General features: G+C 47.6%; 1 protein-coding gene across 8 annotated transcripts in view; it reads left to right on the top strand.

The window, feature by feature from the left end:
* Positions 1-8,786: 8,786 nt before the first annotated feature.
* Positions 8,787-19,222, top strand: part of ATXN2 (ataxin 2) — a 49,622-nt gene continuing 39,186 nt past the window's right edge. For all 8 annotated transcript variants that reach the window (XM_082293599.1, XM_082293597.1, XM_082293600.1 and 5 more), the window contains exons 1-5: positions 8,787-9,021; positions 15,685-15,721; positions 17,348-17,407; positions 18,100-18,171; positions 18,390-18,540. In XM_082293599.1, the coding sequence (XP_082149725.1) occupies positions 8,909-9,021; positions 15,685-15,721; positions 17,348-17,407; positions 18,100-18,171; positions 18,390-18,540 (433 nt within the window). In that variant the 5' untranslated portion in view covers positions 8,787-8,908. The remainder of the gene's footprint in view (positions 9,022-15,684; positions 15,722-17,347; positions 17,408-18,099; positions 18,172-18,389; positions 18,541-19,222) is intronic.

The following is a 19,222-nucleotide window of genomic DNA, read 5'->3' as shown; positions in this document are numbered from 1 at the left end:
ACGGTTCCAACCCTTGAAATAGACTTTTTTATTTTTAAATCCTGAAAGGAGCACACCTGTCCCCAGCTGAACAGCACAGGGGTTTGCTGGCTGTGCTGGGTGCTGTCCCAGGGAGCCGGAGGACACAGCCTGCCTTGGCACTTGCCACATGGGCTGTGTCGATTAATGGAGAGGTGTTCCTGCAGGAGTGAGAAATGAGGGACCTGCTCTCCCCAAAGTACTGCTGGTGGGAAACTTCACTGGATCCTGGTGCTCCCTCTGGAAAAGGTCCCTGCTTCACCTTCTGGCAGGGAGGGAGCGGGACACCAAAGTGATTCTGTGAGCAGGGGCAGGACAGTGACCAGGAGCCTCTGCTGTCACCACCATGGGGACAGCACCCAGGTGCCCAAGAGAGGAGGTGGGCAGGGGCTGCAGGAAAAGCTGCGGGATTTCAGTGGCCAGGGAGAAGCCCAGCTGGAGCGGGGTCCCAGCCAGCAGCCGCACGGAGCTTGGCAGAGTCTGGAGGATGCTGCGATGATTCACTCCAGCAGCTGTTCCCCAGCGAGCGCAGGGAGAGGCGGCTCCAAGGGCTGAGGGGGGAAGGCAGGGCCAGATGGCTCTGCTCCCCTGCTTGGGAGAGAAGTTTAGGGCAGCTGGGGGTGAGCTGGGGGCCAGGGCTGGATTGTCGCTGCTTCATGACAGGAATGTTCCCCCTGAGCCATGGCAAAGCTGGATTGGTGGTTTGGGGTAACACATCTGACGCTGCTGTTTCTGGTTCCAGGGACCCGATCATTTTCTGTCCCTTGCGAAGAACCTGTCCCTTAATGGCAACTAATCCCCTCCATGTCACCATTCTGCCCTCTGAGGAGCCAAAGTCCTGAGTGGCTTGTGCCCAAGGAAAACCTTGCACGGTGCTATGAGCAGAGTGGACACGGAGTCCCCTCCACAGATGTCCATCTGTCCGAGCAGCTGGAGCCCCCCACAGCCGTGCCCTCCAAGGGGCCACACTGCTGTCCCACCACCTGCTCTCGGCTCCCTTTGCCTTTCCCCTGAAGCCCAATTCCCTAAGGCCCACTGGAAAATTCCTGCCTTGATCTGCACCAACTGACTTGTCTGTTCTCGCTTGAGCTCTGAGAAATTCACATCCATTTCCCCAAAACCTCCTCCCCCCTTCTTTTTTTACATAAATGGGCATTTTGGTCTAATAATTGCATTTTAAAGGCAAACGCACCCAGCTGCTCCACAGCAGGTCCCACACTAGGACAGCCAGCAGTGTTTGGGGTGAGTTTTGCAGCACAGGAGGGACATTTGTGTATTCCTTCCCCAGCCTGAATTCCTGCACACATTTCCCAAGGCAGGAATGTGCTCAGGTTCACCCCAGCCTCTGAGGAGCAACAGTAAAATAAGGACAGGTTTGCTGGGAGCAGGAAGCAATCAGAGATATTTGCTTTCATTCCAAGTTAAAGCCCCACACCTACAACTTCCTGCCTCTGCACCACCCCTGAGCAAACACTATTTATAGCAGCAAGAGCAGTTATAGCTTTGCCCCTTCTTGACCTGGAAGTAATTGGTTAATTGAGTTAGACAACAAACCTCAACACACTCTCATGGTTTCCTTCCACCTTCTCCCAGGGAGCTGCAGAGTCAAACTCCTTCCATCCCAAGCTGGTTAAAAACATCAAACACCTCCAGGAGAACAATGTTTACTTCCCCACCAGGAAACTGGGCCCTCTTGAACCTTCTTCAGGGCCAACAGCTCCTCTAAAGCTGCTGCACCTGGGGGGGTTGCTGCCTTGCTGGAGCTGGAGTTGGATCTGGGGTAGGGGGGGCTCTCTGGGGAGGGTTTCCTGAGCTGTGCTGAGACTGGGAAGCTGTGGAAAGCTTTGCTGCTGCTGCTGGGAGCTGAGCTCTGAGCAGAGGCATCTGGACTCACCAGGAAGCTGAGATTTTGGTTTCTGCAGGTTCAGTAATGTGCTGATTTGGTAGTTGGAGAGGTTCTCTGGGTTTGTGGGCCCGAGGGCAGTGGGTGAGGATGAGCTGTGTTATATACATGCTTTATTCTCAGCCTGAGATCCTGGAGCTGTGCTGATTTTTCCTGGAGACAGACTGCAATGAGCTGGTTTCCTTGCCTGTTTTCTGTGTCCCTATGTGGTGGCAATGGCCTTGGAGAACACTGTCAGTGTGGGACATACCTTGGTCTCCTGGATGAAAAGACCATCCATCAACAACAATTTACAGGCCTCTGCCTCCCAGTCTCCTCTTCCCTCGTTTGTGTGTTATTTGGGATATTTATCAGCCTCTACTGTGAGGGGACATTCTCTGGGGAAGAAGAGCCTGGGTGGGCTCCTCTTTGGGGTGCAGGGAGACACCCACTTCCAGGTGTGAGTGAGGTTCCAAATTCATGCTCTGTGTGTCAGGGTTCTGTAAAACTAAACCAACCCCACAATAAATCCCTTTAGCATCCAAACCAGGACTAGATCTCCCAGAACAATTCCTCTGCGCTACTGGGAATCTCAGCCCAAGCAGAATTAACATAGGCTGGAGAAACTCCTGGTGCTGTTGGCTTGAATCCATGATCTGTGTGGAGTCCCAGTTGGAAAACCTTCTGTGAGGGCTGGAGTGGGAGATGTGGCCAAGCAAGATGGGTGAGCTGGAGTTATCCACAGTTAACCACAGGAGACAGGGATGCTGCTGCAGCCAGAGGCCCTGTGCTCAAGGAGGCGAGGCCAGACGGTCTTGTCCAAGCACAGCTGTGCCAAGAGTTTCCCTCTGCAAGTGCAGGGGTTGCACAAGGAGCAAAGAGGACTTTTCCCAAGCAATTCTCCTTGGCAGCTTTCAAATGTGCTCTGGCTTCTGGTGAAGAAGAAATCCCAGCTGGATTTTGCTTCTTCAGTGAAGGAGCACCAAGGTGCTGCCCTGGGATCTGGCAGATCCTGGCCTCCACCCCTTCCTGCAAAACCCCCTTAGCTTCATCACAAGGAGCCAAACACCTTCTCCTCCTTCCAAAAAATCAATGTGGAGGAATGATCAATGGTGTAAAAGCTGAGGCTTATGTGGGAATGCAGGCAGCAGTCTGCAATCACAGCATTTTCCTCTGCAGCGATCGAGTCAAACTGCAGAAGCAGTTAAGAGGATTAGATATTTTTGATCATATTTGCAGCTGTGCTTGCTGTAACCGAGAGGAGAAATCCAAATGTCTCGCCTTGGGAAGTGACTGAGAGCCTGGAAGGGAGCGCTCCCTCAGGACCCCGCAGCCAGGGTGTGCTCAGACCCCACTGCTTCCCAGAGCCACGAGGAGCTGTCGTTCCTGCAGCTGGAATTGTGCACTTGGTTCCCCCAAAGATCCAGGCTGTGAGCCAGCCTGGATGCAGGGCTCCGAGCTGCAATGGTGGCTCCAAAGTCTCAGCAGGTCCACGTCTCCCAAGTGCCAGAGCTTAAACAAGGAATGCTGTGGAAGCCCCTGCCAGGTTCAGAGCCAGATGTGAGACAGGAGATCCCTGGACATCACCAAGGATTTCTAGCACTGCAGTGCTAAGTAAGGAAAACTAATTCCACTGTACAGTTAAATTCCAGTGTCTAATTCTCACATATTTAGCACTGTTGGAGTCCAAATAAAAATACCTGACTGTTCCCTCCAAACCCATCCCTGCGGAGATGCTGGGGATGCGCTGCCAGCGCTGCAGTAGGAAGCTCCTCTGTTTTTCCCAAGGGACACTTCCAACTGGCCCTTGGCCCCCAGAATGGGCTGAGGGGTAGTATGGAATCCATCCATCCCTTTTTCCATTCTTAAATAAAAATGTGGCCTTGTGACCAAGGAAGAAGACATCGCTCCTTGAGCCATGGAAGTGGCTGGAAGTGCTTGGCCCTGCTCACAGAAGCTGCCTGGGCTTTCCCTTCTCCAAGGATGGAGCCCCTGTCCAGGACAGGCAGGTTCCTCCTGAAGCCAAAATCCCAGATCTGAGCCCCAGGCACGACACGCTGGAGGAGGGGAGAAGTTTCACATCTCACTCCCAATTTGCCTGATGATTTTAGCACAGTGAACAGGGGAAAGAGCACCAGAGGTAACAAATTCAACCCTTTCCAAACACATTCATGTGGTTGTCATTTGCCAAAAACATAAAGCACAATCATAATCCTAAATTTGTTCTTTGAACGTACCTGTGCCTGCTCTGTCGTAGTTTCCTTCTAATCCCCAGGGATTAACACTGAAGTGCATTGAAACATCTGAGGTGAAGGGCTACAGTGGAAATTCCTTGCAGGCTGGTAATAATAACTGAAAGCTTCTCTGTGAAGCAAACCTGAGGCTGACTTGGTTTTTAATGGACATCTGTCTGTAGGGGGAAAAAATGCCATGGCAACTGGCTTTCTTGTTGGCACGGCAGCCTCAGCGAAGGGCCGGGGAGAGGATGGGTATGGGAGGGTCTGTGTGGCTGTGCTGGGAAACCTGGAAGTACTGCTCGGCCAGGCTGGGAGGCAAAGGTTGTTTATGCTCTGTGAGCACCAGATCTTGAGGGATTTAACAGCTAAATCTTGGCATAATGATTGCTTTGTGTGCTGCTGCTGCTGCTGCTGCTTAGCAGGAGCCAGGCTGGATTCCCCCTTCTCTTTCCTAAAAATGTGAAATCTGAAGGCGTAAAGCACCTGGTTGGCAATTTCCTGGCACTTTGCTGGGCAAGGTTGGTCCTCCCAGTTTGCAGCTCTGACCCAACAATCATTGCAGAGCCACGGCTTCATCAGATGGATCCTGGGGCTTTGCTGGCTGAGGAAGGAAATGCTCTTCTTGTGTCCAAGGCCTGTGCAAACTGAGCAAGGGTCATTCAAGTGTTGATTATGGGTGCATAAGCTCTGGCACTTCTGTGCCTCCCTCCAGAGCTCCATGGACATCGGCGTTTCCCTTCATCTCCTCTTGGTTGCAGGAGAAGCAGCTGGAAGCATGGCTCAGCAGGGACATCCATCATCCATGCCCTGGCTCCACTGAGCTGGAGGGCTGGGAATTGGGAAGAAATGGCAATAAAACTGCAGATCAGAAACTGTATCTGATGGGAGCTGGTCTCTGCTTGGAGCTGAGCTGTGAATCTGGGGGGCTGGAGGCAATGGGAAGACTGGAGTGGGGGGGAAAGGCAGAGGTGGCAGCAGCTGTCCCTCGTGGTTGGTTTGGAGTTTGGGGTTTGGTTTTGCTGTGCCACCAATTCTGATCCGGCCAGGGGTGTGTCATGAGTCAGAACTGAGGGCAGCTCTGCTGACGAGCTACATCGTATCTCTCTGGGAAGTACTGCCGGCGTGTCAGAGCACCTGATTTGTTTTCCTAATGTCCTTCCAAGCGTTTGGAGATCCCCGTTCCCACAGCACTGTCCACAAAGCTTTAGCCTCTGAGAGGAGGGGTAGGGACAATGAAACTGAAGAACTGAAGCCTTCAGGGGAGAGAAAACACGTGTGTGGAAATGCTCAGTTCTCTGAGCTTCTCCAGCAGCTGATTTTGCTTAAAGTAAACCCCTGTCCCTGTGCTGTTGTCCCTGTGTATCCAGGCGTGTTTTGCCTTGCTGGATTGCTGTTGAGGATCACCCTGGGCAGCTCAGGGAAGGGAGCACAAGATGAACAGCAGGTTAGATCAAGGAAATGTTACATCACACGGCACTTCCTGCTAAGTGCTGCTATTATCAGCCTCACTCATCTCCACATGCAAATACAGCCTGCACATGTAGTCACACATCTGGATGGAAACAGTAGTCCCGGAAAGGAGCAGCTCTAACCTGGATCGTGGACAGGAGAGGCAAAAGGGAACATGATTCTCCATTAGGAACAGTTTCCTTTCTTTCTCGATCACGGAGCAGGTGACTGAATTCTTAATTTTTCTCCAGCTACACCACCACATCCACTGTTGGCTGTTCTTTGTCACAACATCATTGACATCCAAAATATCAGCTATAAATGGTGGGGAAGAGCAAAAAAAAAGGGTGAGAAATTGATAAAACCAAGCCATAAAATAAGAAAGATTGGGAATGGTGGGCTATCAAAGAAGAGCATATTCAGGCAGAAGTAAACGGAATGATGTGCCCTAACAGCAGTAGAACCCCATTACACTGGGAATTTGGGGAGTTCACTGCAGACACACTGCAGTGTCCATGCTGGTGGTCCCTGGAGAAGCTGGCTGCCACTGGAAACCACCTTGCACCTTCTCTGGTGGTCATTCCTGACAAAGCTATTTTAAATGATCACTTCTACATTTACTTTTAATCTGTTTTTTTATAAAGATGCTCGACAAAGAAAAAAGGGAGGGCACAATGAAAGCCAAACAGAGCTTAAGAAAACAAAGAATACATTGAAGGAGCAAACAAGTCAAACTGCAACTGCTCTTGAGTCATTACTGAGGATGTGAACATCAGTCTATTCATACCCTGCTTTCTGAGCACGTAATGTCACCCTGAAATGTACTTCAGTGTGTTCATGTCATGCCTTAGAAACGATTTCTGCCTGTGGAACTCGTTTCTGTATTTTTTGACATTCTTGACTATCAGGACCCCACAGCCCCTTCAAACTGCTGCAGGTGCTTTAATGGTTCTTAACCTTCAGCCACATAAACAGTCACTAATTGCCGTGAGTTGTGAACATTTCAGGCTGGAAAAGCATTGAAGTGATGTCCTCTAAAAACCCCACGTTAAGTGACCTGGATATGTTATGCTCAGTCTCTTATCAGACTTCCTTGTGCTTTTTATTAACAACTTCTTTTTCAAAGTTGCTCAAGGTTCAGGACAACCAAAAGCTGTAGAACTTACAAACAGCACCCTAAAGAGGTTGGTTCACAGAGTCATGGAATATCCTGAGTTGGAATGGACCCATAAGGATCATCCAGTCCAACTTCTGATCCTGCACAGACCCTTCAACATCTTCATAGCCTCTTTTGGGCACTCTCTAACAGTTCTGTATATTTCTTATATTTTTATATCCTATTATATACTACCACTAAATCTATTATTAGTAGTACTGTTATTATTACTACTACTATATAGTTACATATTGTCTTATATTGGTTAAGTGCCTTTTCATTCTGGATTTTACACACACATATATAAAGGACTTTTCTTAGCTGCTCTTAGGGCAAGTTATTTATCCTATCACATGCAGTGAACCAGACTCCTGCTCTTACAGTAAATGGTCCCAAAATTGGTGCCAGTGGCTCTGCAGGTGCTGATGTCTCCCACAGAAACTCTTGGGCTCCAGAAATCCTCAGTGTCCTTCTCATTCAGTTCCGTGGCTGTGAAAGAGTGGAGTGTCTTGTGAGTTCACTAAAAGGATTAAAATATATAATTTCATTAAATCACCAGCTCTGTTTAGAGTATTTTCAATGGGAAAATTCTTAATGCTGAGCCCATTTTGGGTAGAATCTGTCATCGAGCTCATAAAGCGTTAACCACAAGGTTACTTGGGCCTGTGAGGTAAAACAAAGCAATCAGTTTAAAAGGTAAAATGTAAGGAAAATGCTAATTTAAGAAAGCTGTTCAATATTTGTTATCTTTTTACCATTGTGTGCTGCCACCCACAACTCTTCCAACTGCATGGGAAAGCTGTTGCTTTAGGAGCAAGGTGTATAAATAATGCCTGCCTAAGAGCACTGCTCCTTTTTATTCCACTGGAATCCTGTGGGATTTCTAGAGCATTTCTATGAATAGATTAAACTCTGAGCATTTTGAGTAACCATGGCTATAAATCAATTTAGCTCTTGGTTTTCAAGTTGCATCTGCTCTTACTAATCCTGTATGTGCATAGTTTTGGGGTTTTTTTTCTCAATTGGACCGACCAGGCTTTATTTTTGTGTACGGGTTTGAGTTGGTGAAATTCCCACCCTGCACCAAGCAGGTTCCACACACAGCCACTGCACCCTGGATTTCTGCAGGGAGCCTGGTGATGGTGGACAGGTAACGCGGAGTGAGGGGAGAAGAGGCATGTTGAGCTTAAATATTTTATCCATCAGCACAATGCAAATTTTAATTTCTTTACTACGAGGGGAAGCCCTGACTGCTCTGAAATCTGTAAGATGGAGGGGCACTGCAGGGAAAGCAGCCATCCTCCGGCCCCATCTTGCTTTCCCCCAAGAGCAGGGATGTGTTTAGCAGCGATGGCTCGGGATCTCTGCGGATCAGGGCAGCAGCCGCTCCGCGGCTCGCCAGGGCCCGGCTTCCTCCACCAGCCTTTCCCAACCGGCCGGGGCTCGGCCATTTTTCCTCCATTTCGTTGTCTCTCGACGCCTGGTTTCTTTTGAACGATGCGCTGCGGGCCGAGCCCGCCGCCCTCCCACTGCCGCTCGCTGGGGCCCGGGGAGGGGCGAGCGCGGCCGGGCCCCACCAGGCCGCGGCCTGCGGGCCCGCAGCGCGGGGAGCGCTGCTCGCGGGGGCCGCGCGGGGCCGACCCGCCTGGTGTCACCGGCGGGTGCGGAGGGGGCTGAGCGGGCGAAAGGACCCTCCCGACCCCGCCGGGGCCTCACGGCCGAGCCGGGCCGGACCAGGCGGGCGCTGCCGCCGTCCCGCGCCGCCGCCGCCTCACGTGTCCCCCCCTCCCTCCCCGCCCCTTCACCCGCCGCAGCACCGCCGCCGCGCCCTCCGACTTCCCGTAAAGAGTCCGCTCCGCCGCCCGCCCCGCGCCCGCCGCCACCGCCCCGCCGCGCCCCGCCGGCCCCGCGGGGGTGCCCTGAGCCCGCGGGTGTGGTCGCCGCGCCCCCCGGCCCCGCCGCTGCCTTCGCCCCGTGGCGCGGCCCGGCCGCCGCCCGCCCCCCCCCGCGGATCCCTCCGCGCCGCGCTCCGCTCCCTCCGCCCCGCTCGCACTGTTTGGGAGCAACCGGCCGAGCCAGCGGCGCCCCGGCCCCGCCAGCGCAGCGCGGACCGGCCGAGCGCACCCAGCCCGGCGCGACCCCCGGCGCTCTCCCTCCCTCCTCGCCATGTCCCTCAAGCAAGCGGCGGCGGCGGCGCAGCCCGCCGGCAACAACCGCAAGCCCCCCGGCGGCGGCGGCCCCGGCCTCCCGTCAGCCGCGGGGAGGCAGAACATGGGAAGGTGGGTGCGCAGTGCCGCGGGACCGGCCCCGGCTCCGGCCCCGGGCCTGGCGCGGGCGCCTCTCGCCCGCCCCCGCCGCCCCCCTCCCCCCCGCCCTCGCCCCGCACCGGCCTCCATGGGCGGCGGCGGCCGGGGAGGGGGGGCGCGGGGCCCGCAGCATGGCGGGGCCGGGGCGGGGGCCGCGATGGCGGCGGGCGCGGCGCTCGCGGCCCCGCCGAGGGGGTTCCGCAGTGCCGGGGCGAGGCCGGGCCGCGGCCGGTGCCCTTCAGGCGCGGGGAGGGCACAGCGCGGAGGCTCCATTTCGGCCCCCTGCGGGGCCCGGGGCGGGGGGCGCCGCTTCCCCCGGGCCGACGTGACCCGCCTGCTGAGGAGGGAGCGGGGGGAGCGGGGGGCGCGGGCCGCACGTGTCGGGGCCGGCGCGGGAAGGGCCGCGAGCGATGGCGGCGGGGCCGGGGGGCGGCCCGGGCGGGGAAGGGGGCGGCGATCCGGCCCCGCGATGGCGGCGTAGCGCCCTCGGCTCACCCGGGGGGGGGGATTTTTTAATTTATTTTAATATCTAGGGATCGTTATTATTTAAAAAAATATATATTTTTTAGTATTTGTATTTTATTATTTTTTTTAATAATGGAAATCGCAATAAAATTCTCGCGGGAAGGCGGGCCGCACCGCGCCGCTGGATGGTGGCTCCAAGCGCAGCCTCGCTTTCTCCCAGATTTTTGGGGCAGGAATCTTGCAGAGGCTGAGCCCTCTCCTCGCCTCTCCCCCCCCCCCACCCCCCCCATGCTCGCTGCCTCTGGAAGACTGATCCCGCTCCTGCTCCTTGATCATTAGCTACGCAAATCCACTCATATTTTTTCCCTTTCTTTCCCTCAAATAATAAACTCTGTAGTGCTGTGAATTTTTTTGGGGCTGTGGGGGTCATAACAAACGATCAGAGCAGGACGGTAACAGTTCTGAAGGTCACAGTCACTCAGAACAGTTTCATTTCGAGTTTTATTCATCTTCCTCTTCAACTGGACGTTTTTTCACACTTGGTTTTGTGCACTGGCAATAAAACAGAATTTACAGTGGCCCCATTGTTGGACATCACTGGAAATAGGGTTTTACTTTGTTCCCAGCCAGTGGAACTGGAAGCGGAAGAGCTTTGGAAGGGTTGAAAAGGACAAAATAAATAACAACAACAATACCTCAGCAGCTCAGAGCACCAGTTTAATAGTTTTTACATATGGCATTAGGTGGGATGTGATGTTTACTGGGCTCTGTCCCTGCCAACACACAGTGGCACTGTAGAGGTTAACGTGAAGGGCAACAAAACCTCCAGCTTATTTTTTTAGATTCAGCCTGATGGTGAGCACTTGCCCCCATAGATTTGGGCATGTGAGCTTCAAATTCTCTCCCAAGTTTAAGATTAAAGCCACTGGATTTCTCCTACCAGCATTGCCTTTGTGGTTGTATTGGATAAAGTCCACTTCAGAACTCCTTAGGGAGTTCTGGTGGGGCTGCTGAACAACTGACATGTTCCCTCAGAGGTGTTCACGCTCTTTCTTTCTTAATTTTTCAAGTTATATCTGAATGGAGGGTCTGTAAAATCACAGTCCCAGGCCTGCTGGAGCCCCGTGGAACACCTTCAGAGAACTTCCCCTATAGCTGTCCTTAAGACAAGTCTGGTCTTTTGGGGAGTGCAAATTCAAAGGTGGTTCATGCTGCAAATCTGTAAATGAAAAGCTGAGTGGCTTTTCTGTTCACAAAAATCAAAATTTAAGTGGCCTGCATCTTGGTATCAATTTGATGCATTGTATTCTTTAATAAAAATGTAAACATCTCCAGCTTATGCCAAGCTTTCCACCCAGCAGCTCATTTCCCTGCAGCACTAACATTCCCATGCAAAAAAAAAAAAAAAAAAAAAAAGTTACTTTTCATGGCTAAGTTGCTCTTGAAAGCTTAGTTTGGGCAGAAAACTCACTTATAATTAACTGTCCTGGGCCTAATTTTCTGCAGTGAGTTTACAACTGGAAGAACTGGGCTGAGCACTTGTCCTTCCACCTGTGATCATGAGGGAAGGGTCAGCTCTGCTCACTGTCTTGGTCTCCTTGGGTTCATAATGCTGCACATCTGTATTTCAGATTAGAAAAGGTAAAATCCTGTGTGAACAACCAAGACGTTCTAATGTTTTTCACTATACTGTCAATTGCTTTTAGACAAAGGGAAAAAATCAGAAATGAAGGTATCCTTGAAAGTGTTTGAGATAAAAAAGAAGGATTAATGCCTTTTTTATAAAGAGGCCCCAAGTGAAATGCTGTGTTTGTTTAATGTGCACTATGGCAGATGGGCTTGGGCTGCAGGGGAGATGCCAATAGCACATCGAGCTGTAATTAGGGAAAATGTAGGTTTGGTTCACAAACCTGCTCCTTGTGCTCTCAGAATATTATCTAACACCTACTTTCTGTGTTTGGGTTGAGTTTTGCTGTTATGCAAGCCCAGGAGGGTTAGTTGTCCTTCGGCTGAAAGTTGCATCTGTCCCAGCCTTCCTCCAAGCTCTTCATCCTTTTTTGTTGTTAATTTTCCCCCATTGTTATTTTATCTGAAGGCAAAACACCTCAGAGTCAGGGTTTGGATGTTTCTTCTCTTGTTACAATTGTGGCAGAAGGGATTTTTCATTTTGGTAACTTGCTTGCCTAACTGGACTTGGGGGTCCTGTAAGAATACACTGAGTGTCCTTTAAAAATGGCTTTTCCCATCAAAAAGCTAAAACTGAAACACCCCATGATTAAGTCTGAAAAGCAAACTTCTTGCCTCCATTTATTTTCCTTCTTCCTTGACATCCCTTTTTTAAGAACCTAACTGAAGGCTTAAGGAAAGAGCGTGAGAGGTGTTGGTGCTGTTCAGATGGAAGGAAGGGGGAATGTTGAGTGCCAAGGCGCTGGAATTTAATGGCAGTGACTGTTCTGGAGGTCTGATCACACGTGCCAGTCAGAGGTTTTCTAGTTGGTTCTGACATCTTTGTGTGGGTTTTAGTGCAACTGTGCTAAACTGCTGAGCAGAATGACTGGTTAACCTGCAGGTCTCTTTCCTTATCGCTGTGAATGCACTTCAGGGTGATATTATATTCCTGGTTTGGAGTAACTTTTAATTTAACAACTGATTCATGGCAATGTCTTTGAAGGTTCTTCAATGACTAAGCCCATCAACAGGTTCCAGGTGTGCACTGGGCCATACTTGAGTCAGGTTGTTACATATCCAGATGCTGTAGAAGCTGTCATCCTGTGTGGAGACAGGAATTGGCATTATTGATGTCAGTATCGGGGGGAAAACTACAGAAAATAAAGCTGCAGGACTTCTTGCATAATCTTCATTTGACAGCTTCGATTCATTTGGCTTTATAGAGCCAAGCACTGCGCTGAAATAAAACCTTGCACTTTGGATTTCTCCCTTAGAAGAAAAGCTTTGCCAGCTCTCTGCACTAAAGTTCTTTAGACTAGCCTGTAAATTTGTTTTCCAAGCTGCAGCAATGTCAGTCAGTGCTCCAGAAACATCCATTCCCACTCTTGAAATTCAAGTCTTTGTAGCTGCATTGCTGCTCCAGACATTAATTGCAGCGTGGCTGCATTTGTTTCTTAGTCTCAAAGTGAAGACGCTGCTGGAGAGAAAACTGGAGACTTTCTTTCCCATCCTGGAAAGACTTTGTTTCCCTTGCATTAACTGGGAAACTACAAATGCGTGACCTTGTTTTGCTTATACAAACACTCTACTTGGCATGTAAACATTAAGGAGGGAGGTGAGGGATGCTGAGGAAATACTTGTAAAAATAGAAAAAAATGTGCAAGTTGCTGCTGGGAAAAAACCATTTATAGTGCAGCTTTTGGGCCCTGATGATGAGAGGCTTTGCCTCTTGGGGTGTAACTGCTGGACTCAAGGAGTTGGCTACTAAGTTTAATTGCCCAGTCGTTACTGTGTCCTGACTTTGTGACTTTGCTTCCCCAAAGCAAAGGGTTTCCAGGTTTGATTTGCCAGGCTGTGCTGCCTTCACCCAGGTTTACCTTTAACCACGTATCTGCAATGCAAAATGAATTTTTAAAAAAATTTATTTTGCCATATTAACCCTAATGAAAATGGGGTTTTAGGCAGCAGTGCCAAATTGCTGTTGAGCTTTCCTAGATTCCTTCACCTCCATTTTTTAGTGTTACTTTCCTGTTCTAAATTATGTTAAATATCTGGCAAAACCCATCTACCTTCTGCCTTTGTAAAGGTCCTAAGTTGGTTTTTTTTTCATATATTGCATCGAAGAGGTGTCAAATGATAGTTTGAACTTCAGTCTCCACCTATTGGAATGTGAAACTCAAGTTGATGGCCTTGGTTTTAGCAGAAGACACAGTTTTGGCTAAATTGTTGCATTGGTAGGATTGGTAAATATATTTCTTTTTTCACCTTGGTGAATGTGGGGTTTTTTTTCCAATGGTTTGGGATTAGGAGTTGTAGCTGGAAAAGAAGAGGTCAGGTCTATAAAGAGACCTATTAGATCAGAGAATTTCTGCATTAATTCTTGGCTGATGTAGAGCTTGGGACTCCTTGCTGATGTGGATGTGCACAATCAGTTTGTTTCTTGAAGAAATGTGGGTAGGAACAGTAATTTTGGAAATGTGGTAAGAGATGGCAAATCTGAAACACTTGGGTTGATGGAGGGGGTGCTCCAAACTTTCTGCCCGGTCTAGCAACTCAGTTATTTCAGGTCTAAGAATACTTTGTCTCAAAAAATGGGAGTGGTTTCTCTTGCACAGACCCGAAACTCTTTTGCTTTTGATCTACAGCTGATGGAGGAAGGAGGATCTTCTAAAATCTAAGAGAGCAGCAGATGGAACTGGTGAAATTGTTTGACTCTGGCCAAGTTCTGTGAAGTGACCGTGGTGGTCGCATTTTTGATTGTAGTAGAAGGACAAATCACAACTGGACTGTACCTCTTATTTGGGGGTTCCACATCTGACTTTTTCTGAAAGGGGAGGGTCTGAATATTGTGCAAAAATGCTGTTCTAGGTTCACAAGGGCTCAGTTCTCTCAGAGGCCATTTAACAAATGTCCAGTTTGGTAAATGGTGAGAGTTGCTCCAGAGCAAGCCTGAAATTGTGAAGTTGCCCTATGGAAAGTTAAGGTTGATGGGTAGTTAAATAAAGGTTATTTGCATCAGAGCTTTTTTTTTGTGATATTAGCACTCTGCAATATCCTGAAAATGCCTGCTGGGCACCTCAAATCCACAGTTCCTGCCATCAGCCAATGCCCCAAGCATGTGTGATGCTCTGAGACCACAGTTATGGTGCAGAAGGTTGTTTGAAATGAGTCAGGTGATAGTTTAGTGGTTTTTCATTTTTTCCTCATTAAGGCCTTTCATGGCTCTCTGATGGCTTTGCTTATTTCAGCAGAATTTATTGGAGGTTTATTTATGTTCGCTGAGAGAAGTTCCTTTGATTTTTTGACTACTCTGTGAGCTCTCTTTTATAAGGGCCTGTTATTTTGGGGAGTAGGTTAGCCCCAGCTTGGTGTTTTTAAAAGCATTTGAATGCAGCTGGCACCTAGTGAAGGTGTTCAGGAGCTCTGAGCAACCTGGTCTAGAGGAAAGTGTCCCTGCCCATGGCATGAGGATGATCTTTAAGGTGCTTTCCCACCCAAACCATTCCACGATGCTGTGACATTCAGTTGCATTTAGATTTCAGCGTTGTTTAGATAATGCCAGACATGATTCTTCAGGTGTCTTTAATGAAATGGTTGTGTGTCAGTAAGGTGAGTCTATTTTAAAAATTGAGGGTTTTTTTAATAGAACAGAAGATTTATTTTTGCCTCACATTACAGTGAGCACTACTGAAGTCATAACACCAATCCAAATCACTATGAGAAGTGTTTGAAACTAGGACTTCTTGGTACAAGGAAGGAACTTAGAATTAAGACACACCAGTGGAGTAGTTGAAGAATTGGAGCTGTTGGGGACTTTTTTACCTGCAGGGATGCTTTGGGACTCGGGTGCCTGAGGAGGAGGGCACAGACTGACCCTTCTCAGTGTGCAAGGTGTTCTGGGCATCCCGACGTGTCCTGAGTGCTACACAGTGACAGATTGGCATTAGGAGGACCTGGTGTTTTGGGGGGATGGACAGACTTACTGGGTTTGCAGGGTTGTGAGAGCAGTTAGAAACGAGCTCTGTAGGTAGAGCCTCACAGTCAGGGCTCCTCTGTGGCCTGTGGCCGGGTCAGTTGTTTGGGTGGCCCAAATCTGACACAGTGACAACGTTCCTGGCTCAAGGAAGGGACCCTGTGCTGTGTAGGGTTTGAGCCTGAGCTGGGTCCTGGTTTTGTGTGCTATTAAGTTTTGGAATTTGCTTTAGTTGCAGGATTGTTCTTTTTTTCTTCCTCTGGTTTTGTAATGACATAAGCTTAGTATTTTCTTCATTTTGTCCTTTAGTTTATCACAGGTAACCCCCTGCCTGCTGATGGCACTTGGTAGGTCAGCAGGTTGGAGATAAACCCAGTGGGTCCTTGTCAGGCTCTGCTTTCTGGGAATGCTGGTTTTCCTGATCCCATTCTGAACTCTAAATTAAGATGGGTTTGGAATTCTTGCTTGGTAGGAAATGCAGCAGTTTCAGCAGTAATTTAATCATATCCCGTGTGTGTGTTTAATTCCAGAGGCCGCAGCAGTGGCAAAGGACCACCTCAGCCTACGGTAAGTTTGTGGTTTCTCCTCTTTGTGCCAGTGCAGGGTAGGAGGAAACAACTTATAAGAATGGCAGATACTGGAATATTCTCTCCGTTTTTTCTTTGGGATACCATGGTGGGTGGATACTTTAGAGTGAGATACAATTTTCTGAAGAGTAGCATCTCACATTCATTTAAGTCTCCTGGGAGGGTGAATGGAGGAAGGTTCACTTAAACTTTTGCCTACACTTATATAAATATTCTGCATTTTCTTGCAATGACAGCTGTAAATATAAATAACATTTAACTTAAAGCAGTGCTTTTAAAATTCCTGTCTGAAAATTCTAACATTGCCTTTTCTCTTAAACAAATGACAGTAAGGCAGCACTTAATGAAATAAAAATAACTACTCTGTTTAGCTTTACTATGAAATTGCTAAACCATTATTCTCAGTAACTCCAATGTGCAGCTTTAGTTGTTCTCAAGGCTGTGTATTATTGGAGTATAGAAGTGTCTTGTCTTGCAGAACATCATTTTATCAGAGCTAAATACGTGGATCTCGATTGAAAGAGTGAATCTTTGAACTGCACTAATCAAATATTTGCCAATTTGTTGCTGGCCTGGTTTTCAGAGATGCCTAATTTTGAGGAATAGAGCAGAAGCAGGAAGGTTTAAAAGGGCTAAGGGTTTACAAGTTTGCTTACATAAATGTTTATTGAAGATACCAAGACACTTGAGGAAAACTGAAGAAGCTTTGAGGAAAACTGGTGGAAAGAGTCATAGGCAAACACTAAACACCCCCAAGTGTTGGTCTGTATGTGCTCTGTGCTGAGTGCTGAGCACAGGAATGTCCCTAAACATCTCTGTTCAGCCCAGGAAGGTAGCTGACACTTAAAAATACGTTGTTGGTTGAAAATATCAGAATATGGTCAGATCCCAAGAGCTGTTTTAGCATCTCTTGTTTTACAAACACAAAGCTGACAGGAAGAGATACCAGGTGTTGCAGCAAAACACCTGCACTGAGGTGAGTGTGTCCTCCAGCAAGCTGGGGATACCTGCGCAGCTCTCCCAGTTAGGATTGCAGATCCTGGTGCTACACTGAGTTACTTTGGACCAAATTAATGACAGGGTTTGTGGCAATTTGGCACTCCACAATTTGGTGGCTTTAGCTCCTGTTAATGTGTGTAATCAGCACTGGGAGATGAAAGGATGAGGTTGAGCAGGCCTGAAAGCACCTTTTTGCTTCTGCAGCACTGCAAGTGCCTTATTCTCTTGATGGTTCTTAAACCAGCAGGGCTTTTTCTGTTTAAAAACAAAGCCCTGCCAACATCCCTCAAATCTGTGCATATCAGCTGCACCCAACCAGCCAGAGAATTTCCTTAATGGAGTGACAATAGGGGCTCCCCCTGGTATTTCTAGCTTGTTTGGGAGGATGTTAGATCTTTAACTGGTCAGAAAAAAGTCAAGGGCCCTCTGGAAATCTCCCCTGGCATGTTTAATATTAATATTTAATACCTACATTCCATGTGTCTTGCCTGAGTAAGGTTTTGACCCAATGTTTCTGAGAATTTCTGTGTACTGAATGAAAGCCTGGGTTGGGTGCTCTGGCTTTTGGAATTTCTTCAATATTCATGTTGTCTTTCTTATTTTTCAGATTTCTTTCGATGGCATCTATGCAAACATGAGAATGGTTCACATACTCACATCAGTTGTTGTAAGTCTTCATATTTGGAAGAATGGTTTCTCTAGTGACAGGGAATTTTTGACTAATCCCCTGATGGTAATATAGAGGAGTGAACATTAAACACTTTTTGCCAAGGTTGAACTTGAAAGGATCACAGAAATTTTAGGCTTGGAAAGATTTAACTCTAATTTGCAGAGGTACAGCAGATTTCTTAGGTGTGCTGGTTGTATTTTGCATTTTCTGTCTTTAGAGAAGTTCTGGATAGATAAAATGAGTCTGTGTGCAGGGATTAGAAACCTTTCTCCCCAGATTTTAAGGGAAGCCCTGACATGGCAAAATGAAGTAAGGCAGACTGTCCCACATCTGCCTGAGGCCAGGATAAGCTTTTATTCTTACTTGTACCCACACAGGCACAGATTTGGGGTTTGCACAAAACCTCCTTTGTGTGTTTTAACTGGTCAAGAGCCTTGTGAGAACCAAATATTCTCCTGTGAGTATCTCAAATCCCTTCAGGACTGCCCATACACACCCAGCTATTTGAATTTGCAGAGCACAGCAGTGCATTTATAAACGGGCAGATGCTGAATGAGGAGATTTCACTAAGAATTGAGCTGTATTTTTACACTTTGGACATATGTAAAGTACACATGTTTAAGAAAATCACTGTAATGTCATTTGTCAGGTTGGCAGAAAGTTATATTTTCGTTTTTCTTGCATTCTAGGGATCCAAATGTGAAGTACAGGTGAAAAATGGTGGTATATATGAAGGAGTTTTTAAAACCTACAGTCCTAAGGTAATTTTCTACATTTTGACTCTTTAGTTTTGTGAAAATTCCTAATTCTGAATAACCAACATTTGATTAAAATTGGAATATTTACCAAGAATTATTTTTACTGGTCATGCCTAGATTTACACAAGCAGATTGTAACTACCTAGTTTTTGCAAATAGGTGAAATTATTGAGGGGGTGACTGTGCATTAAAGCAGAGCCTTGTGTTTGTGTCTCCCACAGTGTGATTTAGTGGTTGATGCTGCTCATCGGAAAACTGCAGAATCCAGTTTGGGGCCAAAACGGGAGGACATCCTAGAGAGTATCTTGTTCAAGTCTTCAGACTTTGTTATGGTGCATTTTAAGGATATGGATACCAATTATGCCAGAAGAGGTATATTTATTTTTATTTTTTTTTTCTTAATGTTTTAAGATTATAATTCAAAGTTTTTCAAAATACATGCTTTAGGATCCAAAAACTGAAGTTCATATTTAGACTCGTAATTCTTAAAGAGTGCAAAACTTCAGCACCTCATGAAATTAGAAATGTATCAATTTTAATTTTTTAAAAAATTTGAACAGCTGATTTGGTGTCTGGAAAAAAAGCCTTTGTGGTTTTATGAAATATTTTATAGATTCTGTGGGAGGTAGACACATAAATGTCTATCTAATTTTCTGTTAAGTGTTATACAAGAATCCAGGAATACACAAACTCTTTAGAAAAAGATTATTTCTCAGAGTTGAGATCTATAGAGTCTATATGGAGGTTACTTCTGTGTCTAAACATGCAGTCATAGAAATATTCTAAAAGTACTACTGCAAACAAAGCTAAAAATTCTTTTAAAATTCTCTATTTGTGTTTCAATTTCTGTTTTACTGCTTCTAGACCTGTAGGTAAAGCTCTCCAAAATACAGAGAGGTGGCAGACAGGTCTTAAAATCTTAAAGACATCAAAACTGTCCAAATTAAGCAATTTTGCAGGCAACCTTCATACTTTAAATGTCTGACCTCCAGGCCCCTGATTATTTTTCTGGAACCTAAGAGTTCGTGAAGCAGTTCTATTCCTTTGCAGATTT

This window comes from Coloeus monedula (assembly GCF_965178545.1).
Source record: "Coloeus monedula genome assembly, chromosome: 18".
NCBI lineage: Eukaryota > Metazoa > Chordata > Aves > Passeriformes > Corvidae > Coloeus > Coloeus monedula.
This window is presented reverse-complemented; position numbering and strand designations above follow the sequence as displayed.